The 27,383-nt window shown below is 46.8% G+C and overlaps 1 protein-coding gene across 1 annotated transcript in view; it reads right to left on the minus strand.

The window, feature by feature from the left end:
• Nucleotides 1-27,383, minus strand: part of MAML3 (mastermind like transcriptional coactivator 3) — a 426,464-nt gene that overhangs the window by 4,011 nt on the left and 395,070 nt on the right. The window contains exons 3-4 of the mRNA XM_065878219.1: nucleotides 5,783-6,022; nucleotides 1,447-1,531 (exon numbers count right to left, since the gene is read on the minus strand). Of these exons, the coding sequence (XP_065734291.1) occupies nucleotides 1,447-1,531; nucleotides 5,783-6,022 (325 nt within the window). The remainder of the gene's footprint in view (nucleotides 1-1,446; nucleotides 1,532-5,782; nucleotides 6,023-27,383) is intronic.

The following is a 27,383-nucleotide window of genomic DNA, read 5'->3' on the forward strand; positions in this document are numbered from 1 at the left end:
CACAGGTACAAAAGAGGGCTCCGGGTCTGCAACAAAAACTACGCATGTAACAATGACTATTTCCCACTCCTCCCCCCCACTGACCAAGTGAGAAACAGAATTCTTCAAAGAATATTGGCACTAATTTAGTGCACAGAACAAACTCCCTTTGTCCTTCCCTGTGTCGAGTCCAAAGGGATCTGAAGTGATATAAATGTCCCAGGGATGGGAGGGGGTGATAGCGGCTCAAGCCCCAGGGGGTCCCACAGGCAATCTTCAGGGAGATCTGGCCGTGAACATCAGCGGCTTTCAGACTCCTTAAGCCACAACTCACAGTACATACACATGTGGGTTTAGGACAGAAACAAAAGTTGCCCTAATTATGATACACTCCAATCATTTCTATTATTTCGTTAAAAAATGTTGGTTGTGGCCAATCATCTTCGCAACCTACTTGAGTGTTGCAACCCAAAGACTGAAAAAGGCTGCCCTAGATCACAGAAGTTTCACCCACAGTCTATGGAGAAGGGTGACACTTGTGAAATGATCCACAAAGTTTGTATTTATTTATATATATGGATATTTCTGTGCAAGGGGCTTCATAGCTTCTGGCAGATTGTCAAAGCGATAGGTAACATTTGAGAAGTCAGGATGCATTGATCTAGGTCTTCAAAAAGGACAGAGGACAGGAATGAGGATTTCTGCTGCTTCATGACCCCTGTGGCCCCCTGAAAACTCCTGTGGATGAGATTGGGAAGGGTCCTCAGACTCATCCTCCACCCCATACAAGACCCACAGGGGCTCCCACCTCTAGATGGGAGCGATTGATATTTGAGTGGACCTTCTACTTTACAGAGAAATGGCAGCGTCGCACAAACAGTGCACCCATTGCTCCGGGGGCCATGATTCAGGATTTGTGCAAAGGGCCGCAGGATCAAGAAAGTCCAATCAAACTCAAGTTCCTATTTGCCTTCTATGTTCAGCAGAGATTAGTGGTTGCCGAAAGCCAGATTCTTTTACAAGGTTGCTGGAAGTGAGGGCTTTGGTCAGCTGACCTACTGGGATTAGCAAGAAAGATGTGACACGGGATTCCCCCCACTCCTCCCCATGGCCACTGAGATGACGATCCAGACGTAAACAGGGCTGATACTAGGTCAGTCGGCGCCAGTATGTCTTTGCTGGTTGTTAAACCACCGAAATACTTCCGTACCTTTGGTAAAGAACAGCTGCTCCAGTCCCACTCCCACCGCCACCCCGCCCCCGCCCCAGGCCCACCAGGACCTCTTGGGGCCCAGCGACCCAAAGGTTAACGCCTGGGATTCTGATTGGTTGGCATCATCAGTTCTTAAATATTTTTAATATTACCTGGACACAAACACAGCAGCCGTGGCATTGTCACTGGCTCTACATTCACTTACACTTGCCCACTGGAATGGATACAATGGCAGAGGTATGCACCGGCCTCACCTTGAAACTGGGCGACCTGCTGCACTGGGTATGGGTTGCGCGGCCGCTGGAGGTGCTGCCGGGGTAACTGTGGCGGCTGCAGCTGCTGAAACGATAGGACAAGGAGGGCCGGGGGCGCGGGGTGGGAAGAGGCACACAGTTAGATCTCCTGGCTGTTCTGAGGAAGCGGTTTTCAACACCTGAACTCTGTACTGAAGAATAACACGCATACAGGTCAGGGCACAAGTGTGTAGCATCCGTGCCCCATGTGACGGATTTTCACAAAGGAACACGCTCATGGGTCGAGACGCAGAATGCTGCTAGAAGCCCCTCCTGCCCGTTCCCAGCCACTGCCCTTCACCTGACCCGTGGGCACACTATGCCAGCCTAGCAACAGGTTAGTTCTATCTGCTTCTGTGCTTCAGAGAAGTGGCCTGAGACAATGTACTTGAGCCTGTTTTCTGGGGGACTGGCTTCTTGCATTCATCGCGTTTGGGAGCTCCATCCACGGTGATGCCTGCAGTGGGGTCCATTCATTCTCACTGTCGAGTAGTATTCCCCCCATAAGAACATCCCACGATGTCTTTGCCCATGCTACTAGGGGTGGCTGCTTAGGGTGCTTCTGGCTTTCGGCTGTCAGAGCCCCCTCTGCTGCAAACATCCTCGGTGAACATCTGTGGCCTTTCTGCTGTGTGGACCTGCTGGCTTATGAGGGAGGTGTAGCCAGGGAGGCAGTTCTGACTTTGCTTTTCCGACGTCAGCCTGCGTGCTTTCCTCAGCACGGTGGGTACCGAGCTCAAACGGACAAGCAGCTAACTTTTAAGGACCTAAAATAGATGCTTCGGGTATAGGAAGATGGGATTCTCAGGGCCTTTAAAAAAAAAAAAGGCTCATTTTATTCCCAGGAAGCCACCCTGCCTGCAAAATACATCTCCACAAGTCAAACATACAGCATTTACTGCCTTGAGGAAACCGCGTGGGGTTCCACGTACACCAGGAGCCAGGAGGCCCGCGTTTTAGTTTTTCTTCTTCCAGTCACGAGGCTTCGGCACTGCCGGCACCGGTACCAATATACAGGGAAGGCTATTATGATCATTATCATGCTGTATGTGAAAAGGGAGAGAAAATAAGAGTGAGGTGGAAGGAGCAAAGAAAGGGGTTTTCGTTCTGGGTCTGCCATCAGGTAGCTGCGTGACCTTCGGCATGTCATCTGACCTCCTCTGCAGCTGTGGAATATGCATCAAGCACCTTTCATCTGCGAGGGCTAGGAAAACAGACAACGAGGGCCCCGCTCTGTACAGTGTTCATTATAAAAATAACACACATTGACCACTTCTTAACACATGTGTTTATCTCTATTTTTTCCTCTTGTTTTTGTTCCTGGGCAGCTCTATAATTTTCTTTTTCTTTCTTTTTCTTGACAAGGCCAGCCAGTACTGGCAACCAAAGAAAAGAAGGGCCTCTGTTCACCCCATCCTGTGGTGGTTTGCTCGAAACCGTTGAAATGAATTAATTGTATAGACATAGCGTAGACAAGAAACCATGCTAATCTTTTAGGCAGCAATCTAAGAACATTACTGAGAGTAAGGTGAGCATTTAAAAGCTTCTCAGAAGCCAAACTTCCCATATTATGTAAGAATTTAACTGTTCCACTTACAACTGGGCATCAGCCCTGGGGTAGCCTGGGGTGGATTGTCAGTCAGGAGTCAGGGGGCCCAGGTGCCAGTCCTGGCTCTGCCCCTCTCTAGCTCTGCGATCTCTGAAAAAAATCATGTAAGCTCCCTGGCCTCAGTCTCCTCGTGTGTAAAACAAAGGGACTTCATGATCCTCAATGTTTCTTTCAGATCCAAAATTCCAGATTCTGTTGAACCTTTGTGAATGGGTGGGATTTGACACGCTCTGTGCTCTTGAGAATAACGCATTAAATGTTAATTCACACCTGCTTTCAACTTGCTCTGTTCTGATTTCTAAGTCCACTGAGAACCATTTGAAAGTTCCCAAAGATATGCAAGATACCCCCAGTCTTTCTGTTTTCCCTCACATGTCCTTTCCGGAAACCCAAGCGTTCCCAGTACGCTGTTGGCAAAATTGAAAGTGTTAGGATGCTTTCACTGCCGCTGCAGGGACCAAGGAAATCAGCTTGGCCACATTCAACCTCAAAAATGTAGGCATCAATAAGCACTTTCCCCAGGTGCAGGTGAGATGCTACATCCCTCTGACTTACTTCTGGGCTAGTCCCACAGGATGGCTGGCACGTGTGGCTGCAGCTCGTACACTACCTTCTGTGACCCCAGGGTCAAGTGGCAGATCCACACCTTGTGCAGTTTCCGAAGGGTTTTACACTTATTACTCATGTTGAGCATCAGGAGGAAGGCTGGGAGATTAGGAAAAGCTTATTTAGCAGATGAGGAGAGAGGTTAGGTGGTTTTTCCAAAATCATACCATAAGCAAAGGATGTGACCCAGAGTGAACTGTTCTTTCCTTGGTCCCTCTTCAGCTCCCGGAACACACAGTCGTTAAGGAATTATACCCTTTTTTTTTTTTTTTTTTTTGCGGTACGCGGGCCTCTCACTGTTGCGGTCTCTCCCGTTGCGGAGCACAGGCTCCGGACGCGCAGGCTCAGCGGCCATGGCTCACGGGCCCAGCCACTCCTCGGCATGTGGGATCCTCCCGGACCAGGGCACGAACCCGTGTCCCCTGCCTCGGCAGGCGGCCTCTCAACCACTGCGCCACCAGGGAAGCCCTATACTCATTTTTTTTTTTTTGCAGTTTCCCATTTCCTCATCTCTTCTGAGGAGCCCTATGTCTGTCTTTCCATGGTCCCGGGTTCTGAGGGGTCCCGCACTCTCTCACCTCAAGGTCTGTGGGCACCATCCTGTGAAAGCAATGCTCCCGGTCTCCTGCCTTCCCCCTCATTCCCGGGGTTGGCTGACCTTGCCAAGTGGGGACACCCCTGGGCTGGCACAGCTGAGTTTGGCCTGGTTACCCCGACTCCCCTTTGTGTCTTGGTCACAGCACAGACATCAAAGACCATCCCTCCAAGTATCAGGCACACCTGAAATTTCCTGGGATTGGCTGAGGGGCGGATCTGCAAAGCCCAGCTTCCCCTCGGCAGCTCCATTTATCACTGTCTGAGAGATATGAGCATGGCTCCTTGTCACACACCTTATGCAGGGTGAGAGGGATAGAGGTTTGTTTGTACAAGAGCTGCCAGGAAGCTGACTGACCTCAGTAAAAAGGGAGATAATTACACAGCTGTTCAAGAACAAAAGCGAACAAGGGAACATAAGCGAACTGTGCTCAACAGTACAATTTTTCTATTTGGGGGATGACTGGTGTTACTTTGAACTGCTGCCCTTGGTTACTAAGGACCTCGACGTGTCTCGTGGCCTACACAACCTCTCCTATAGATATGGTGGAGGATGCTTAATACATTTCCAAAATTCTGATCCTATTAGAAACATTCTAGAAGGGTAATTGTGGGCCTTGAGCCTTAGATGACAGCCTCACGTCTCCTATAATAGAAGGGTGAGACGTGCTGGATAGGCCCCCACGGGAGGCATCCAGGGACTCCTGGGGAAGTCCTCAGGCCTTTCCCGAGATAACACGAAATCAGGCACGGGAATCTCGAAAAACAAAACACACTGGAACTGAGAGGAGTAGCCTGCGTGGAAGGCTTTCTTTCAAAGCTGGAGGAATTATATATGTCAAGGGTTGTCAAAGACGCCTAAAGCAAAGCTTTCTCTGTGTTAGGCCTTTAACTCAAACATTTCCTGAGCTGTGTTCAAAGCTGCTGGGAATTTTCTCAAGTTTGCACCCTTTCTGTGACCCCGAGTTCAGGTTTCCAGGTAGTTCTGTGGGCCCTATTATTCTGCTATTGTTCCTGTTCCATTGTTCATGACCAATTCTGTAAGAATTCTCCTCAATCCCTCCTTCTGACACTTTCCTCCAAGAAGCAAAGTTCTCTGAATTATTTTCTTTTTTCTTCATGCTGGAAATATCAGAATTTACGAAGCACGTGAGCCAGCCCCCTTCCACCCTCGCCCCCCATGCTGATTCTACAGACCCCTGTACCAGAAGCCACGAGAAAAGAGCCAGACTTGAACTGAAGAACGGTCTCTGGCAATTGGGTCTTCAAATGGATGGCGGAAGCCTGTCTTTTTAGAACGAACTAATTCATTCTAAGAAAAAGCCTAACTAACGGAAAGGTCTACATTCTGCAGGTTCTTCTGTGATCTCAGGAAATGCTGGCTTGTGAATTTCTTGATGAAGGACATGAACTGAGACTCCCTCACAGACACCAGGCACTGAATAAGTGTTTGCCGAACGAATGGATCACGCCATGGGCGTGAGTTACCTGCTCCGCCAGAATCTGCTGCTGCTGCCGCCTCTGCTCCCGCAGGAACTGTTGCTTCTGCTGCCCCATCAGCTGGGCCCGCTGATCAGTGAGCATCTGCTTCATGAGGGCTGCCTGGGGCTGGCTGCCCAGGAAGCTGGGCCCCGCTGGACCAGCTCCGGAGACCATGCCGCCAGAGCCCGGGGGTACGGAGGACTGCATGGGGCCCGTGGTCCGGGGAAGCCCGACCGGATGCTGCTCCTGGAAGGACAGGAAGAGGAGAGAATGCAGCCACTCCACATCTGAAGGAAAGCACAGGGGTTAGGGGGATGGGGTAGGGCCCGGCTTAGGGACCTACGGGATCCCGAGAGGCACACATGACATTTCCATAAAAAGAACCCAGTGGTCCTCAAACCTGGCCTTACCACAGGTGGGATTGGAGAGGCTACAGGGCGACAGTAATAGAGCACGGCTCTGGGAAAATCTGAGACCCGGTCCAGTCTGTTTCTGATGGGACTGGCTAAGGAACAAGAACCGCATTTTCAGCTAGCAATCTGTGCTCCTCCAAAGGAAAGGGACTAAGCCCTCAGGTGGGGCTCATTTTAAGTCTGGAGTGAGGCATCCTCACCTTACCTCTTCATCCTCACTGCCTGCCTGGCTAAAATGCGCTTCTTAGCTAGCAGGAGAGACGTTTACAGAAGACTGCTGGAATTGATTCGTCAGCAGATTGCTATTTGATGAAATTCTAATTAATTGTGACATCTGAAAGCTTTGACGTGTAAAAAAAAAAATCCTGCTAGTGAGAATTGTTGATGGTGAGAATTAGGAGTGTGTCACCCTGACCAAAGATACGAAACCTCCCAACATCTTTAAAGATAGAATTGGGTCTCAGGTGTCTGGGATAACTTAAACGTGGGGGGTTGAATTGGGTCTCTTGATTCTATAATTATGTGTCCGTCAGTCAAATCAAATGATGGCAACTTTTAAGGACTGGTCCTTAAGGAACAGGAGGTAAAGTGTTAGAGAACTCCTCACACACAGCCCAAGCCACTACTCGGAGACTGTACTCAGGGGAAGTAACAGCCCGACGGTGTAGACCATTGGGGAAAAACAGCTGATGGGAAAAGTAGGTGTTTGACCATAAGATGTACTTTCTCGATGCCTTCTTTCCTGTTCGTTCTATCAGGCATAGCTGGTAATGGCAAAGTATTGTCTGAACATTTCACAGAAAGGTTTCTTTTAATTCACTGAAGTTTCAAGTAATTAATCTGAACAAAGAGGAGCTGCGGTCTGAGAGGTACACAAGTTCAATGGGTATACGTGTAAGGACATAGAGTCATATCATGGGGCACAATTATGAGACTTAGATCATGAGAAACGAATGTGAGTAACTCTACAGTATTTAAATTTTTGTATCCAGTTAAACTGGATTAAAAAAAATTTCCTCATTGTAAAATCTAGATATTCATTCTTTTTTTCCACACTGGTTATTATTTCCAGTTATATGGGGTGAAGGAAATTAAGACTACAGCGATGTATACAGGCAAGTGGCTACCTTAAACGGATGTGTAGTAGTTATCAAATTTTATTTGCAATGGTATTTCCATCGTTATCAATGCATTCCTTCATTCATGCATGCAACTAGCCTGCTCTGTGAACAACATGAACTTTATCCACCTCTTCTGAGCCGTCCTATATGAAAACAGGGTGCGGTCAAACTGGATTTTAATATTTGTCCTCTTTTTGCTTCGCTACCTCTTCAGTGTTGGTACGGTCAATCACGTGGGCAGTTTCCTCTCAAAACAGAGAGTCGTGTTTGACACAGCTCCTAGAGACGCAGCCCTGCATTGGAGCCCCCGTAGCCTGGGCTTGTTGGACCCCCTTCCCGCTACTGTGTGGAGCTCAGCCATTCACATCCTTCTTTCCAGGTACACCGAAACCCACATCTTCAGGTACTCTTCGTCCCTCCCATCAGCACCCAAAGAAAACAAAACAAGCAAAACAAACAAAAAACCAAACAAAACCCCGTTAGTCCTCTCATCTGGGAAACAACAGCTCAAGAAGTTTTGGTTAATCAGTGCGGTGGCCCAGGCCACACAGTTAGTAAATGGAAGAACCAGAACTTGCAGAACTGGAACACTGAGTTTGAGTCTAAATTCAGTATTCCTTCCACAAGCATAGGCCTTTCCCAGACGACGGGTCCATGGTGCCAAGCGTGTGCCTAAGAATTGCCTGTAGACTAAATATATAGTATGTCTCCCATAAATACACTGTGTTCTATTTTTCAAATGGTAAGTGTGGTGTTACTGAAATTAAAACTTCTTGTCTTTGTGTATTTTCTCTGTACATAGACAATTATTAGGTAGAGAGCTATGAGATATTAATAAAAAGACCTTATACTCAGCAATGCCTGGAACTTTATGCCACCAAAAAGTTTACTTTATGACTGACCCCTGCAGAGGTCAAGATATTTCACTCTTTCCTTTTCCCCCCAAACTTGCCACCTGTTTTCCAAACCCTTCTTTCCAATGGGATGAAGCTGTTTCTTGCCACCTTTGGAGACAAATGGCTGACTGACTTAGCACTTTAACGAATTCACACGGAAGTGCAGATAGCTGGCCAGCGAAAATACAGATATACAGTTTTTTCTGTGTATTTCAGAATATTTGATATTTTCCAATTTTGATAATGAGGAGGGAGTTGGAAAGAAAATGAGACCCAAGGGAAGATCAAGTTCTCTTTGGCTTGGTTTTATGAGAGGACTGGTCTGGGCTGGCCCCGTTTATCTTTGTACACTTTGAGATATTCTTGTCCTGTGAGACTAGCCCTCAAGTACCTGGTGAGCTTGCCCAGGAGCCATAAGTAGTGATGTGTTGCTCTCCCAGCCTTCTCTCCACCCAGAAAGAAAGGGAGAGGAAAATGAGGTGAGGATGTAGATTCATCTAAGCATATCTGGTCCCTGTCTTCCTAGACCAAAAAGAAATACAAGTCCGCCACTTTTCAAGAGTTCAACTTACGCCACTCCCCTTTTATGAAACACCTACACTAGTATCTGTTTTTAGTAACTGGAAGAAATCTGAAGAGGATTTTCGCTTTTACAAAAGAAGGTGAAAATCTAAGATAGCATTCAGTGTTTGTTTTGCAGAGTGATGGCAGAGACAGCAGGCGCCTCCAGCAACAAGAGTGGCAACACCAAGCTCCTTCCCCAGGAACTACACTCAGCGTCTCAGCATCAAGCTGCCATAGCTTTGAACTGTGTGAGCATCTGTGCTCTGTCTCTATTTTGCACATTCTTAGCAAGATGTGTCCTGAGGTGCTTGCTTCTTCACTGTAAGCCATTTCGGCTTAGGAAAGGTTTCATAGGAATGCGCTACTTTCAGATGGGGCGGGGTGTTGCTGAACTTCTAAAGCACAGGGCGTAAAACCCTTCCCAAAGGGATAGTCTGATTATTACCTCCCAGGGTTATATATTTCCCCCAGTGGTTCCCTCTCAAAGATTTTGCCTTCAGGTTTCTCACCAAAGACCTGAAGACCAAGAGGCAGGAGGGCTATGTGCACTTTTACAGGACTGCCCTCCCTATGAAACATTTGTGAGCCTAGGTTGATACACCTTTCCCAACCAGCTCTGCTACATTCAACAGCGGGTGAGTGGCACCCAGAGCCCCAGCCTCAGGTGTGTATGCCAAGGGTGAAGACGCACCGAGTGACACCTTACAAATTGAGCTGGCTGAGGCCATTAGCTGATGCATATGACATGGTGGATTTTAAAGCCCCCCCCACCCCGTCTAAGAGGGCTTAATGAGCATTAGTCTGTCGAATTTCAGAATTTCAAGCCCCTGCTCTTGTTTCTAAGGAGGACACACACTGCGCGTGCAATCAGAGAAAACCAGGCTGGGCTTTCGTCACCACAAATGTAATGCCTTGAAGCCAAATGATGCAGTATTTTTAGTTTTAATTACTAGCTTGTTCTCCACTCCACCCCCTGCCCAGCGACCTCCCCTGCCTTCTACCCAGAATCTTAATTCAGCCTCTTCCTCTCAGAAACCCAATTGACTACATAGATCTTCATTACTCCCCAAAGCTCTCACTCTTCAGTAAAATAAAGGGAGGGGGGAAAAATCAAAACCAATGAACCTATCTTACATATCTTCTCTTCCAGGGAAAAGATCTTAGCAATTTTCTAAGGGCTGGAGATAGGTCAGAGGTGTAAAAAAAACACCCTACTTCCCCCAAAGAGGCAGTTTTTACTTCAAAAAGCAGCTGTGGTAAAAATCTCTCACTAGTAGCCATCTGTTTATTTATAAATCTGTGCGTAAGGAAGCTTTATTTTCTCTTACGTGTTTTCAAGAACATGCCTCGTGTTTGGGTAAGAGGGGCCGGGGTTGCTGGCGGTGGACCAAGGACTGCTGGCTCCGTGGAGGGGGGATTGCAAGAGGCTTCCGGCGGTGACTGGGACTGGGGTGCCGGGGCTTAGTGGAGAACTGGCTGGAGGATGCTCAGGGCTTCGGCGGTTTTTCAGGTGCTCGCGTCGGGGGAAACAAGGAACAGCTGCTGTTCCTCCTCAGCCCCAGCAGATGGTGGTGTCAGCCCGGTCCTCGCCGCCAGCCCGCCCGCTCGCCCGCGCGGCGTGTCCCCCCCGCCCGCCCCCCTCCCAGCCTGCAGATGGCTTAATCAGGACTCGCCTTCCTCCCCCACCCGGTCCCCCCGGCCCCGCGCGTCTGGGCTAACGCTACGAGCGTGGAGCCAGGCAGTCAAGTGTTACTGCGTATAGCAGGTAGCCTGGCAACTGAGAGCATAATACCGAGCAGATGGTGTGCGCACGGCGTGATGGACATCACACACGACAGCCTGAGACAATCCAGGAATTCCCTGGTGACTCGAGGCCCTCTTTACACAAAATGAGTTCTCTCTCCATTGCTGTGTATCTCTGGGGTTATCTCCCTCCTCTCTCCGACTGACACTGAACTGGTTTCTTATTACCGACCTTGCTGCCAGCCCGAGGGGAGGGAGATTTCTCGTGTGGGGGGGGGAGGCCGTGAGATGGAGGAGGTGATGGGGGCGGTGGCGACCCGAGAGGGGAAGGACAGTGGCGTACCCCAGACCCAGGGGCGGAGTGTCCGAGAGGGTCAGCGTTCCCCGTAAGCCGGGCTGCACGAAGCCTGCGCGGTGAGGGCCGCGCCGGGGGTCGAGCCTGGGCTTAGTGTCTTTGCCATCGCATGGCTTACGAACAGCCTAAATGAAATTTAGGATTTTACTTAAAAAGCCCCCTGGGGCGTAATTTAGCCTCTCGACTCGAGCGTATATGCTTACAAGTCCTTAGGGGACTCTAAGAAGTCAGGAGTGAGGCCCGTGCGCCCCTGCCGGGCCGAAGATGCGTCTCCGCGCAGGCGTCCTTAACAAAGAAACCGACTAGGCGGTCTAGAAGCGGGCAGGGGCAGCGGAGGGAGGGCGTGCGGCGGCCGAGCCGCCCAGGGGCCCCGAGATCCTCGGCCTGCGCGCTGCTCCGCAACCTGGGAGGCCAATGCGCGCTCCCCGGGGCGCATTTCACCTCCCCCTCCCCGCCACGTCGTGTGGGCCGGTCGCCGGCAAGGAAGTGGGAGCCGGAGGGCACTGGGGGGAGACAGGAGGGTAGTTCACGGTAGGAAGAAGTAAAATTAATACATAAACAAAAAGCATGTCCCAGAAGACAGGCCTGTGCTTTTCACACACACTGAAGTGGATCAATTAAAAAAAAAAAAAAATCCAGCCCCAGTGGAATTTTGCCTAGATTCTATACAACAAGACACTTCTCTGTCCAACCTCTCACCACTGTCAGGGGGCTTCTCCTGCAAAGGTACTGCTCAAGTTTTAAGTTTCAGAAGGAGGAAGTCTTTTCAAAGGTGGAAGCTGACGCTTCACGGAGAACCTCACACTTGTTGGGAAGTTCAGTACATATCATGTCAGAGAATCCGACACCCACTGCAGAGCCGGCTGGAGGCATCCGGCTGTGACAACCTGGGGCTCAGGGTGGTGAACTGGCTTCCTGAGGCTCAGGGGGCCATCTGACCTCTGGGTCTCAGTCCCCACCTCTTCAAACGGAAATCCTATCCATAGGACTCCTCCCTCGACAACGGAAACTTTGGAGATAAATAAGCTATAGAGGGGAAATGGCTAAGAAGGTGCTAAAACTTCTTCCAATTTAAGTGTGGGCTGTTGGGGAACCATGAGGGCTACATCAGGGGTTCTCAAAGCGTGGCTCCAGGACCAGCACCTGGGAGCTTGTTAGAAATGCAAATTCTCAGGCTCTGCTCCAAGCCTCCTGAACCAGAGTCTTTAGGAGCAATTTAACATGTCCTTCGATAATTACCATGCCCCACATTTTGAGACTCACTGGGCAAATAATCCTGGTTTATGGGCACTGGGGTATCAGCGCTCTCTGTGATCAGATTGCAAACCCTGCACTTTCAAAAGCAAGTCACAGTGCTGAGTTACTTAAGTTTCTATTGCCAATTCTTCTGCATTTGGAACAGAACTCTCTAATTTTCAGAGGGCTGTGCAGGCAATGTAAACTCAAGAATTCTGAAAGGAGCCTATGCCATGATTCTTCCAGAAAGGTCGGTGCTCCTGTAGCTCTGCTCTGGAGGCACAGCCAAGAGCAAGGAAGGGGTGAAGCCAGTTAAACTCGCTCCCTTACTCAGGGAGGAAGCATCAAACATCACTAGACTTCCCGTCCCCTGCTCTGCTATAAGGTAGGAAAGCTATGATTTGAGGAAAGTCCCCTCTTCAAACAAGAAGAAGACCAGAAGCAACAGTGGAAGAAGACAACTAACACTTATGGGGCGCCTACTGTATGCAAAACACTCAGTGTTTTCTCCGGCGCACTTAAAACTCATTTTGCTGATTAAAAAGAATCCGAGTCTCTGAGAGGTTAAATAACTTGCCTGATGTCCCACAGCTGATGGTGGTCTTTGGGATTCTGACTTTTCCACTGACCAGAACATGCATCTGGTCTAAATTGAGGAGACCACCCAAGAGGACTCTGGAGTAATGAGAAATGGGAAGGGGTTGGGGGGAGAGGAATGGGCATAGAATAAAAAGGTAGACAGTCTATTGGGATCAAAGGATGAAGCTGAAAGAGCACAAAAATATACATCATTTTTTATATGTTGCCTGATACCCCAAATTAGGATGCCTCTGTGGTATCAACTTTGACATTTAAAGAAAGGGCATAAGATTAGACCGTTCAACCAGAAATGGAAGGAAGAAACAAAATAAAATAAAACCTTAGAATTCTCTTTGAAGTTGATCAAGTGTCAGGGCAGAAACTTGGTTTCAGGATGGTGGCTCCTTTTACAGACTTTCTTTGTGCTTGTCCAGGATAATTTTTCAGTGTGGGTTTGGAGAGTTGCTTGTAATAAATTCACAGCAGAGCCCCAATAGGCCCACCCCAAGATAATCTGCTTCTTCAGCAGATTATTGAAGAAATTTGGATAAAAAAAAAGTGTTTTATGGTGTGTAGTGGCTGTGTTGCCAAGACAGTTGAGGTTTGAGGCAGTTTACCGATTTAGGAAGCTTATCACAGACAGGGCAGTAACTCGGGGCCCAGTGCTAAGCCTGCTAAATGGGTTCAGGAAAGTTCTTTGTTCGGCTTCTAAGAAGGAGCAGTTTACATTGGGGGAAGCCAACAGGCTTGGGTAGAGACTCAGCTCCATCGAGGGTCCAGTGACTGGCACGTAACACATAGCTTGTTATCACTATGATTGCTATAACCTCTTGATTATGCAGCTTTAGAAAGTCAGGGGGAAGGAAGTGCTATGGCTCTGCTTCTAGCTTAATTCCTAAGATAATGAAGTCTAAGACTTTAAACTTGGTTTTCTTTCTAGATTCTCAGTGAGCAGGATGGATGGCATTCCTACCCAGATTTTTTTTTTTGTGGTACATGGGCTTCTCACTGTTGTGGCCTCTCCTGTCGCGGAGCACAGGCTCCAGACGCTCAGGCTCAGTGGCCATGGTTCATGGGCCCAGCCGCTCTGCGGCATGTGGGATCTTCCCGGACCGGGGCACGAACCCCGTGTCCCCTGCATCGGCAGGCGGACTCTCAACCACTGCGCCACCAGGGATGTCCTCTAACCCAGGCTTTTGACTCTCTAACAAATGCATGTTTTGCAGACTTTGCCCCCGATCACGGGTTAAATTTAAAAATATTCTCTAAAAGTATTTTAAAAAGGCAACATTCATTTTTAACACTCACAGGCAACCATGTTAATATTCTGATGTGTCTCTGTGTTTCTTCTCAGCTCCCCACCCAGTGCAGTAATATATTTTCCATGCTCATGATCATGGTATATACATGAGTGTACCACTATTTCTTACTAAGTAACATAGGAGAGGTAGAAAGTTCCAGCTTTCCAAATGCTTCTAAGCAGTAATTTTCTGGTAGGATATTACCTTATGGCAACATTCCTGCAAGGTCTTTAGGTTTCTGTTATGAGGCTCCCAGCATCAGCACAGAGCTATGTCCACGGTTGCAACAGAATAAATATTTGCTGAACTGAACTAATGGTCTATGATGAATTGTAGCTTAGACCAAGATCAGGAACGACCAGAGAGAAGGAGAAAAGATAACCCTTGTAATGGACTGCTTCTCCAGGCTACCGGAGCTTCTGCTGAAGATGAAAGAAAGGGTTAAAGTTGCTGGTCCAGAGTAAGATGGGAGAGTGCCATCAGCCACAGGAAGGTCAGTTTTTCAAGGACTTACTTGGAGGTAAAAACAACAAAAATACCATTTGTCCTTATCAGTGCTTTGAACATAGTTACCATAGGTTCCTCCAGTGGAAACACAACTTTGAGAGTTATGCTTTTCCTTTGCCTTTGATGTAAATTATAGAGTCCTCCTGATCCCTTTGTTGTGATTAATTCCACCACCAAAGCAACTCTAAATTGGTTACAAGTTCATTAGTGTGCAACAATAGGAGCTTGATTAAATAAATTATGGTACATCCATACCATGAATCCAATAAAAATCATGCCTTTTCAGATTATCTAATCAAATAAAAAAAAAGCTTACAATATACAGTGAAGAGGGGAAGAAAAAGCAGTTATTAGAACAGTAGCCATAGAACCATCGTGTTAGGGGAGGATTTTAAGTGATTTTTATTTTCATACTATTTCAAATTTTCTATTATGAACATATTACTTCAAATAAATATTAAGTCTCATGCTCTAAAACTCTGAAGTCTTTAAATTGACAAAAAAAGAAAGAAAAGAAAAAGGGCCTATTTGCTTGGTTTCACGGAGTCCACAGTTCTGATGTGGAGTGAGGATCCCTTAGTTCCTGAGCAGCTCATGGCATCTCTGAAGGGGAGGTGGCACAAGCCACATCTCTGGGCCTTCCACCAGGAAGCACCTGACTGTGCCTGGGGAGGGGACTGAAGGCTTCCCAGAGGAAGCGATGTCTTGGAATGGCTCAGGTAACCAAGAGGGGAAGGGGTTCCAGGGTGGAGGGACAGAATGATCAAAGACTTGAGTACATCATACCCTGAAATTCCATTTCTAAGGACTCGTCTCCTGGAAATATTCATAGCTTTGTGCAAAGATTTATCTTGAATAGCGTGCATGGTTCTGAGTAGCAAAAAAAAGAAACAACCTAAATGGCCAACATTTAGAGGATTCATTAAACTATAATACAACCTCCCTGCCTCCCCGAAAAAACCCCCAAAACCTCATTAAGATTATTTAGGCTCAACAGACCAGGAATGGAATGTAGCGAGTTTGAGAGGGGCTCAGGCTGTATTCAGGATCTGGACTATTTCCACCACTCACACTGTGGAGTGTGCAACAGACATCCTTAACGGGGTAGTTCTCCTGTCAAGACCTGGACATGGCATGAATGTGAACAAACTGGGTTTGGCTACATATTCAGTAACTAGGCTAGCTTTTCGTTGCTTCAACACAGAGCCCCCAAGTGCCAGAGAAGGCTCCGAGGGGACTGACATCTTCCAAGAATCCCCTGATGCACCTGGCCAAGCGTCCCTTTGGGCCTCACCCTGCTCTCTGGGGTTTTTCTCCATTCTAGGCTCGAAATCACAGAGCAGGGTCAGGACCAGCCCAGCCTTTAGAGTTTAAGAACTTGCGAGATGAGTGAAAACCGCTGTTGACCTGTATAGGCAGTCTCCTCCACAGGGCTTAAGAAAACCCAGCCCAGGGGCTTGAGACCTGCCCCACAGAGGTGGATACCACATCTGCCCGCATCCAAGTGACCACTGTCCCGACACGACTGCAAGTGGTTTGTCAGTGGCTCCAGGAACTAGGCTTTTTACCCATACGCCTGCTGCCTTTGTTTCCCCCTTGATTTAAAAATCGAGAGGGGGAAGAAGGAGTCTCAACTGTCTTCAGCCGAGCTGCTGGGAAATCTTTCCTCCCGAGCTACTGTTCCCCCGTGCTGTACCTTTCTCTTTCATTGCCCCTTCCCCCGCTCCCCTTTCTGATGAAGTCATCACAGCCAAGACTGCATAACTGCTGCAGAGACCTATCTTGTGTTATACTGGGAGTCAGGCCAATGTTTCCGTTTACAGCCAAGAGCACCACCATGCTGCCAAATGGCGCTCTCTGCTGCAGCCACTACAAGACAGGAAGGAGGGAAGGAAGGCTTGGAGCTGGAGGGCTTGCTGTGCAGAGAAGGCTCGGGCACATCCTCCACGCTCTCCATCAGCCTTGGGAGCGTGGCTCAGGGATGCTCCATCTGAATGCCTGGGAAGAGCCACTTCCCGCAAAGTGGTCCCCCTATTGCCCCTGGCCCCCAGGAGACGCTGCCGGAGGGAGGGTCTGTGTCAGCCTCTGCTGGTTTTCTCACGGTTGAACCTGTCTGTGGGCAAACCAGGTGTGATCACAGCGAGGCTCTGGAGGAGGACAGCCCTCGCCGCAGCCCTGAGAGCAGAGCTAAGCCAGCCGTCGTGGTGGAGTTACGGGAGGCCATGAGAAAGGAGAAAAAATAGGAGGAACGTTTAGAAATCTGGGCTTGGTGCTTTACACACTTAGAGATTTGGGCTGAGAACCAGGTTCTTAGAGTAAGCAAGTCTAGGACAGGGGCTCACACTGGGTCAGGGAGGGCCGATGGGCAGGTGGCGATGGGGGGCCACTGACCCCTAGGCCTTACGTCCACAATGGTCTTCCAGTTCAGATCATCAGATATATTCTTTTTTTTTTTTTTCCTTTTGGTTGCTGCGTGCAGCATGTGAGATCTTACTTCCCAGATCAGGGATCCAACCTGTGCCCCCTGCAGTGGAAGCATGGAGTCTTAACCACTGGACTGCCAGGGAAGTGTCCAAGATCCTTAGATATATTCTTCACTCAAGGTTTTACAGAGGGTCACTGAGAAACCCTGATATGATTGAAAGGTACCTCCTATTTTATGGCTTAAGTTGTTTCCTGTAACTAGATCACACTGCTCTAAGTCCATTATGAATTAATATTCTTTGTTAAGTCCTGTGTTTATCTTGTGAATGATATAATTACACCAGACTGCGTTTTTTTAAAAATAAACTTTGCTTTCTTTTTTTTTTAAATAACTTTTTAAAAAAAAAAAAGATACAAAAGACACCAAATAGCCAAAGCGTCTAGAGGGAAAAAAACAGAGCTGGAGGAATCAGACTCCCTGACTTCAGACTATATTACAAAGCTACAGTAATCAAGACAACATGGTACTGGCACAAAAACAGAAATATAGATCAATGGAACAGGATAGAAAGCCCAGAGGTAAACCCACGCACCTATGGTCAACTAATCTGTGACAAAGGAGGCAAGGATATACAGTAGAGAAAAGGCAGTCTCTTCAATAAGTGGTGCTGGGAAAACTGGACAGATACATGTAAAAGAATGAAATTAGAACACTCCCTAACACCATACACAAAAATAAACTCAAAATGGATTAGAGACCTAAATGTAAGACCGGACACTATAAAACTGTTAGAGGAAAACATAGGAAGAACACTCTTTGACATAAATCACAGCAAGATCTTTTTTGATCCACCTCCTAGAGTAATGGAAATAAAAACAAAAATAAATGGGACCGAATAAAACTTCAAATCTTTTGCACAGCAAAGGAAACTACAAACAAGATGAAAAGACACCCCTAAGAATGGGAGAAAATATTTGCAAATGAATGAACGGACAAAGGATTAATCTCCAAAATATATAAACAGCTCATGCAGCTCAATATTAAAAAAACAAACAACCCAATCCAAAAATGGGCAGAAGACCTAAATAGACATTTCCAAAGAAGACATACAGATGGCCAAGAGGCACATGAAAAGCTGCTCAACAGCACTAATTATTAGAGAAATGCAAATCAAAACTACAATGAGGTATCACCTCACACCAGTTAGAATGGGCATCATCAGAAAATCTACAAACAACACATGCTGGAGAGGGTGTGGAGAAAAGGGAACCCTCTTGCACTGTTGGTGGGAATGTAAATTGATACAGCCACTATGGAGAACAGTATGGAGGTTCCTTAAAAAACTAAAAATAGAATTACCATATCACCCAGCAATCCCACTACTGGGCATATACCCAGAGAAAACCATAATTCAAAAGGACACATGCACCCCAATGTTCACTGCAGCACTATTTACAATAGCCAGGTCATGGAAGCAACCTAAATGCCCACTGGCAGACGAATGGATAAAGAAGATGTGGTACATATATACAGTGGAATATTACTCAGCCATAAAAAAGAACGAAATTGGGTCATTTGTTGAGACGTGGATGGATCTCGAGACTGTCATACAGAGTGAAGTAAGTCAGAAAGAGAACAACAAATACCGTATATTAATACACATATACGTGGAACCTAGAAAAATGGTACAGATGAACTGGTTTGCAGGACAGAAATTGAAACACAGATGTAGAGAACAAATGTATGGACACCAAGGGGGGAAAGTGGTGGTGGGATGAATTGAGAGATTGGGGTTGACATGTATACACTGATGTGTATAAAATGGATGACTAATAAGAACCTGCTGTATAAAAAAATAAAATTCAAAAATTCAAAAAAAAAAGAAAACATATGAGATGCCTCTGCTGCTGTAAAAAAAAAAAAAAAAAAAAAAAACCTTATTGGCATTTCTTCCGTTTGTAAATACACCTGGTGACTTTAAAAAACAAAAGTGGTCCAGGTCTTTTGTTAACTTTGAGAAGAGTTGGGGACAAACTGGGATAAAAATAGCCTTAGAAGAAGTATGGGCCTCAAAGGGACTTTCCTCCATCACAGTGAACACAGCTACACACACACACACACACACACACACACACACACTCACACACACACACAGTAACCTAGATAAAGGAAGCTGGAAGCAATTAGAAACCATCCTTTCCACAGATCTTAAACTTTTCACCCATTTTACCAAAACTTCTCTCAGGTAGCGTGATTCAACAGTGCTTGGCATATAGCAAGTGCTCATAAATGTTTGCAATCATTATCATCAATATTAACAATAATGAGGAATTAGAAACTTTAGTCCGGGCCTATATGTTCAGCTCATATTCTGTTCTTTCCTAATGGTCAGATCAGTTCCTCAGCCTTCCGGAGAAAAAAAATCCCTGTTCACAAATGACCACCTTTCGCTTAGGATAAAAATTAAGTTGGTAACTAAATATGGAACTAGACCCTGGAATGAGGGTGAAGTTCACGTGAAACTTTCATTTTCGTGAGGAATAAATCCATTCGTGTTGGCAACAGCAATAGAGGCCTTCTAAGATGGGGGTTATGGGCCACATATCTTTTGCCCCACATCCCCTCTAAAAGCCTAAGTATTTTTGCTTAAACATCTGGAAGGTATCACCAGTTTCCTATTCCTTTCTACCAGAAGCTAAAGCCTGGTCTGACCCCCTTACCATAATGTCATCACAAATGCCCACCCCTCCCCACCTTTCCCCAAAGTTTCTTGTGTTAATTCTTCCTCTAGTTTAGCCAGCTTAATACCCCCTCTGCTCTGCTTCCCAGATCCGGTCACCTCCTTTACAACGTACAAGTGATTCATGTACACACTTCACCTAAACCTGCACAGCTCCTTTAAGAGCTTCCACAACTGCATCTTCTCTCCAAGTTGACTGCTCCTAGGAGATTAAAATCAGAACAGGAGGGTCAGGCTGATTGATGCTGGAGTAGGACCAGCAGATCTAACCTGCTGCTCAGGGTATCTATCAAGCTGGGAAAGCTTCCCCAGCCTTGAGAAGCCTATTTCTGCACGCACTTTACCTTTTGACCATTTCTCTAATACACGCTTAGTTTCTTTTACGTTGGTCCAACTAATTTGCTTTACTTCCTCCTCTTTATCCTCCCCCTATCTTCATAGAGAATTTCTCAATCAGAAATGATGAAATCCTTCCAAGTCAACCAAACCTTTTCTGGAAGCTGAGATGGAGTATAAATGGCTGGAAGCCTTTATATACAGGGGTGGGGATGACGAACCTCTGAATTCAACTTTAAGTCTGTCTCACGTCCCCATCATGTGACACACAGGAAAAGCCAGCGAGAGTAAGATTTCCTTCTTTATTTACCTTAGGTTCTCATTACTGAAGTTTACTTTTTATGTAAGGCCCAGTGAACACTACCTCTTAATTCATATTTAGAAGCATGTAAAACAGGCTGACAAGGCCAATCTTTCACTCCTTTTTGGATACAGTCGTAGAGAATTTCCCAGCAAAGAAGGAAGCCACTGAGTCCCCATTAGCCAGTAAGCACAAGCCCTCAGGAGTGGATGTCCATGTACAGTCTTCCCTGTGTATCTTCAGGGGGTACCAGGACCCCGCTGCGGATACCCACATCCGCGGATCCTCAAGTCCCTTATATAAAATGGCGTATTTGCATATAACCTATGCACACCGTCCTGTATACTTTAAATCACCTCTAGATGACTTGTAATACCTAATACAATGTAAATGCTGTGTAAATAGCTGTAAATGCAATGTAAGTACTGTGTCAGCAGTTGTCAGGGGCAGCAAATTCAGGTTTTGCTTTTTGGAATTTCTGGAATTTTTTCTCTGAATATTTCTGATCTGTGGTTGGTTGCATCTGCAGCTTCGGACCCCGTGGATTTGGAGGGCTGACTATACAGAATGCTGAAAGTTATCTCAGAACGTGGAGGGGTCATCCCCTGCCACAGGGCCCGGCCACGTCACCACGGAAATACCTGGGGCTGTTGCCGTGTCCCCCTTGCTCTTAGCATGTCCCAGAGGCTCACTGGGGACAGGGCCCCAGTATATCCCATAGTCAGATGCACAAACACCCTGGGTAGGAAGCTAGAGAGGTCTGGAATACTCTGGTTCACTTCCTGCTAAGGGACTCAGATACGGAAGGGTGACGAGGTCAGTGGGATATATTGCCAAGGCTGCTAAACTAACGGAAGTTCAGGGATCTGGTTCAAGAACGTGGAGTCTTCTGCCTGTCACTGCACAGCATGGCACAACCCGGAGTGCCATTTTCAGTTCAATTTCCAGGTCTCAGAATTGATTAGTCCTAGCGCATCCTCGGCCACAGGTAAAACCAACAAACCAACCAACAGAACAAAAAAGCAAACGACGGACTTGTTTAATCAAATACCAAAAACCCATGGGCATGGGTCGCGTTTACAACTTCACTTTGGTTTTATGTGCAGTAGAACACTACAGTTCGGGGCCAAAATGGAAACCCACCCAGAAAACAAGCACACGCCACAAACCCTCCACCCGTAGTTGGAGCTCTAGAACATCATGTACGGAATGTATAATTTGCCATTAAAGTTTTCTTTCAATTCAGATATAAAATCCCACTTTTAAAAAAGTTTTGATTGCTCCAGGAGTCCACAGGGCCCTCCAGCACCCCAGCACAATGGCAGGTGTTATGGGTGGAATCTAAGAGAAGGGCAGCCGTGGCCTCGGTGCTGGAGGGATACTAAAGAGTTCCCCTTCATTGAAAAGCTCAAGGATGATCCCAGCCTGTCGAGGGTTAGACTGTGGCATGTGCCCTGGTTCCACAGGATTTCCACAAAGCCCTCCTGGTCAGACCTGGGATGGTTAATTACACAGTGGAAAGCGGGTGGAAGGGGACACAGGACACAGGGGTTCTAGGGATTGTTTGACCCAGGGAAAGTCACTGAACATCTCTGAGCTTCATATTCTCCTTTATCAAATGAGGACACCTGCTCAGGTGAGCTCTCAGGGTCTATCTGCCCTAAAATTCTCTGGGAGGAGCTTTAAGGATAAGGGGGGGACTTGACTGGGAGCCTCCATGTTAGTGTAGATTTGGATTTGAGGGAGCAGAGAAGGAGGGAGGAGTCGCCACGGGCAAGGAGGGAGGTGGCCATACTCAGGCCCCAGCCAAGGTGTGTGCTGGGACGTGAGGGAGAAAAGCCTTGAGGGGCAGGGTGGGTCTGACCACGGACAGGTCTGAGTGCGGCACGGACACGTGACCCAACCAACAGCCAGGTGCCACGGTAGGCTCTTAGAGGAACTAAAACGATAAAAGCAGGTAAGGCAGAGATTAGAATGGGGCTGGATCAGAAGGAAGAAAGTGGGGAGGCAGGGTTGGGAGAAATCCATCCAGGACCTGATGGAGAGAGACTTTGTTACTGACAGTGGGAACTGAAGAGTAAAGAGTCAAGTTTAACTGCAAGGTCTATTTCGACAAGAATAAGAATTCACACGCTCTTTGCTGAATGCAGATGTCTGGGGTCACTCCCTGGTCCACTGGCTCCCACCTCCTCCTGTTCACTCTCAGACCTTTCTCTCACTTGGCCCTCATGTGGCTACTGGAAATCTGGCAGAGAGAGAGATCCCTGCTTAAAATTTCAGTGGCTGTATCAATTTACATTCCCACCAACAATGCATGAGGATTCCCTTTTCTCCACACCCTCTCCAGCATGTACTGTTTGTAGATTTTTTGATGATGGCCATTCTGACCAATGTGAGGCAAACTGATAACAGCCACTATGGAGAACAGTATGGAGAGTCCTTAAAAAACTGAAAACAGAACTACCATATGACCCAGCAATCCCACTATTGGGCATATGCCCTGAGAAAACCATAATTCAAAAAGACACATGCACCCCAATGTTCATTGCGGCACTATTCACGACAGCCGGGACATGGAAGCAACCTAAATGTCCATCAACAGAGGAATAGATAAAGAAGATATGGTACATATATATACAATGGAATATTACTCAGCCATAAAAAGGAACAAAATTGGGTCATTTGTAGAGACATGGATGGACCTAGAGACTGTCATACAGAGTGAAGTAAGTCAGAAAGAGAAAAACAAATATCGTATGTTAACGTATATATGTGGAACCTAGAAAACTGGTATAGATGAACCGGTTTGCAGGGCAGAAATTAAAACACAGATGTAGAGAATAAACATATGGATGCCAAGGGGGGAAAGTGGTGGTGGGATGAATTGGGAGATTGGGGTTGACATGTATACACTGATGTGTATAAAATGGATGACTAATAAGAACCTGTTGTATAAAAAAATAAAAATCTACTTAAAAACAAAACTGAATGTAAATCATTCCACAAGGAACATTCACTTCCTTGTTCTCCCGACTTTTTAAAAACTGACTTTATTTACATCTGAATTCAGTACAGGGTATTTTAAACATAGCACCTGGCTTTTAACCAGGAGTAGGATGGTAGGTGTATACCTTCAATATTTTCAAAACCCTGACAATATATCCTGGGGATGAAAATGCCAAACAATAACAGGAAATATGCCCAAAACTACTTGGAGAAGAAGAAACCTTTTCATTTTTGTGCTTCCTTACCTGGTTCCCCCAACTTTCTATTTCCTGCTAAGTGTTTCACTTAACTTTTTTAAGAAGGCCTGATGAAGAATAATGAAAGTTAGAATAATAATGAAATGATAATAATGAAACCCAATTTCATTAACCCAATTAAAGGGTTTTAATGACAAGTAGAATTCGTAACAAATATGATAACTAAGTATTTCCACCAAGGCCGTTACTGGGTTTATGCTCTCTGATGGATTTTTAATTTTTATTTATTTTTTATTTTTTTGGCTGTGCCACACAGCTTGAGGGATATTAGTTCCCCAATCAAGGATCGAACCCAGGCACTGTCAGTGAAAGCGCTGAGTCCTAACCACTGGACCGCCAGAGAAGTCCCTCTAACAGATTTTTTTAAAAGTCAGCAAATCACTCTGAGTCTTCATGCTAACCGTTGTTTGCAACAGAAGTGGTGTGATATATTTTCAGAAGATAGTTAATGTTGTATCTATTCCACTGATCTTTTAAATCTCAACTGGAGATGGGAGTAAAAATAATTTCTAGTAAAATAGTTAATCTCTAAGAATCCAGTCAGGCCATTGCAAATTTATGATTGAAGAATACGTTGGTGGCTCCAGGTGAAAACATGCTTTATTCTCAGCAACTTGGAAACTAGGTGTCTCCTCTGAGCAAATGAAAAATCTCCTTCTTGCACATCTTCCTACCCGGTATTGAGAGAACGCTGAGGAGAAGCAGGCGCTCTGGTCTACAGCGCTCTGAAATCTCCACGGGGCTCTGGAAAACGCACTGCTGCTACCTATTTGTTCTGTCTTCTAATCTGAGGGCGGGGCCGCAAATCTCCCCAGCTGCCTCTCCTGCTCGCTCTCGCTGGGCCCCTCGTTGCCGTGGTCTTTCCCACAGTGTCTGAAGGAACAAGATTCCTCTGACGCCTGACACCGGACCTCTGCAAGCAGCCAATTTGTTTTTCTTTCGCCTGCCCCTCCCCCTGCCCTCTCCCTTTCTATTATAGCAGATTCTTTCTGTGCATCCACCAAAAGTAATGTGTCAAACTATGATTATGTTTTCTTTCATTAAACAACTAGAAGAGAGACAGATTGCTTTCCTTCCTTTGACCGAGTAAAGGTAATAAAAGGCCCAGGGAAAGCAGAGGTGGGAGGGGCTTGCTGCGGTCTGCGGTCCTGGGCTAGGCCAGCTCTTGTCGGGGGTTCATCTGAAGGAATTCGGGGCCACCCGTTCCCAATTTTACTCAGTGGCCAAAGGCCAGCTGCAGCAGGCTCTCACGGTGTTTGCATTCTGAACAGCTGAGTCTGTGCAGCCTGCAGCCCTTTTGGCTTGTGTTCTGGGGAGAAGCAAAAGGGGTGAAAATAGAGGGAGGCCCTGCCCTCCAGATGTACAGGGAAATCAGTACTTAAAATATCGTTTCTGTAGGATGGGTTGCTTTTGAAGGGAGTTAGTAGGTGGGGAAAAAAAAAAATCCATTGAAACCCTTAACACTTACTACCAAATCCATACCATCTACACTGCTGAGAAAGGAAACATAACTTGGGAATTTGTGTGTTGAGGAGAAGGGTAGAGAGCTTAGGGAAATTTTCTCTCCTTTTACACAGGGATTTTTCCTTCAAGTGTCTCTATCCCTTCAGAATTAGAGAATGAATTTGGGGGGGAAGAACTTTAAAAATTCTGGTAGGCTAGTTATTCCCTGCAGACATGATTTTACCATGACACCTGTTAGGCGCATCAGGAATGCACGTGTAGAGCTTGGCGGGCCTCTGATGAGGACTCAGAGTAACACGGCCTGCGGTGCCTCAGCTTCCCTCCACTCATGGGCTCTCTGTAAGAGTGCCTCCAGCCCTTTTTTTTTTTTTTTTTAAATTTTATTTATTTATGGCTGTGTTGGGTCTTCGTTTCTGTGCGAGGGCTTTCTCTAGTTGTGGCAAGTGCGGGCCACTCTTCATCACGGTGCACGGGCCTCTCACTATCGCGGCCTCTATTGTTGCGGAGCACAGGCTCCAGATGTGCAGGCTCAGTAATTGTGGCTCACGGGCCTAGTCGCTCTGCGGCATGTGGGATCTTCCCAGACCAGGGCTCGAACCCGTGTCCCCTGCATTGGCAGGCAGATTCTCAACCACTGCGCCACCAGGGAAGCCCCAGCCCTTTATTTTAAAAAATTTTTTTTGCGGTACGCAGGCCTCTCACTGTCGTGGCCTCTCCCGTTGTGGAGCACAGGCTCTGGACGCGCAGGCCCAGCGGCCATGGCTCACGGGCCCAGCCGCTGCGCGGCATGTGGGATCTTCCCGGACCGGGGCACGAACCCGTATCCCCTGCATCGGCAGGCGGACTCTCAACCACTGCGCCACCAGGGAAGCTCCTCCAGCCCTTTAAATTGTCAGGGGGCTCGCTGAGAGGGAGTCCTTGGGAATTGAGACTCAGATCACTTGGGCCACTTCCTAGGTTGGGGTTCTGGTGCTGGTCACCACGAGCCTCTCTGTCGATTACTTGATCACTTTCCTTTTAGGGGCTCCGGAGAAACAGGACCACCCCTCAAAACAGAGGCACTAAAGCCTTCAATACCAGGAGGAGGGGCTAGAAGCCAAGAGGAATGGAAGTCAGGTCAAAAACCACTGGAGAAAAGGATATCTGGGATTGAACTGCAAAAACAGACAAAATGCATCAATGCAAATGATTGCAATTGAGGGAGCAAGATGCAATCGGAGAAGAAATCAGGCTGAGAAAAGTCCAAGAACAGACCCTGGCTGGCAGACAACTCCATCTCTGTCCCCAAAAGCAGGACGAGGTTTGGTTTGGAGAAATTCTTATCCAAAGCTGTGCTTTCCGGTGCCTATACCTTTGCGGGTTAAAGCCTGAAAGCACTATTGGGGTGACACTTCTTATTTTTCTTTTACTCCCAATGCAAGTAGCTTTGGAGAGCCAAGCAATTTCGAGTAAATGCTTCAGAGGTTTTAGACAGTGGAAGGGCAGGGGAAAAATCAGGAAGGTCTTAGCCTGACCAGATATTTTGTCGACAGCCGTTTTCAAGGCCTGCAAGCTCACCCCAGCTTTGTGTTGCTGGCCTCAGAAGACAGCTTGTCTTGGGGGCCTCCCTTTGTGTGAGCACCATTTAGAAGATCGTGTGTCACTGGCCAGCAGAGTATGGGCATGATTTGTGGCTGCTTAAGCCCTTGAAGCCCCAGAGGGTACCTCCTCCTTCCCATCTGGGCCCTCCAAACTGTCATCAAAAAACCCCAACAGTTCTAAACAGAGCTCAAATGGAACAAATAATTTCTTCTTCAGGAAAGATTAGGAATTTCTTCATATTGGGGAAAAACAAAGAATGGTTTATAAATGTACAGGTACTATATTTACAATGATATGGTTCACCCTGATTATATAAAATGAAAGCAAAGTTCATATTTGACCTGACACTTCTGCTTTTTGGGTATCTTTGCCTTAATACCAATTTTTAAAATATCAAACATATATTCATGCTAGAATACTAAAAAAGGTTTCCACTAAGACAAATGGCTACTCAAGCACCATGGGGCCAGGGTATAGCTTTGGTGGCTTTAACATAGATATTTGCATGTATTCCCTTCCTAATCTGTTTTCTCACAGTGAAAACCTGATTTTTTTTTTTTTTTTTTTTTTGGTTTGTTTGTTTTGAGGCAAAAGCCCAGCCGCAGAAGCAGCTCGTAAACCTCACCACAGACATAGTACTCGTGGCAACAGGAGCTGTTTCTTTTGGCTTCTGAGCTCTGGTAACTGTCAAGGGTGGGGGTCACCGATCAGAGAAATCTGGAAAGACACGAGTCTGTCAGAACACGTGAAAGCACTTGACACGGAGGCCACATTCGTGTTGC

Source organism: Phocoena phocoena, chromosome 5 (assembly GCF_963924675.1).
Source record: "Phocoena phocoena chromosome 5, mPhoPho1.1, whole genome shotgun sequence".
Lineage (NCBI taxonomy): Eukaryota > Metazoa > Chordata > Mammalia > Artiodactyla > Phocoenidae > Phocoena > Phocoena phocoena.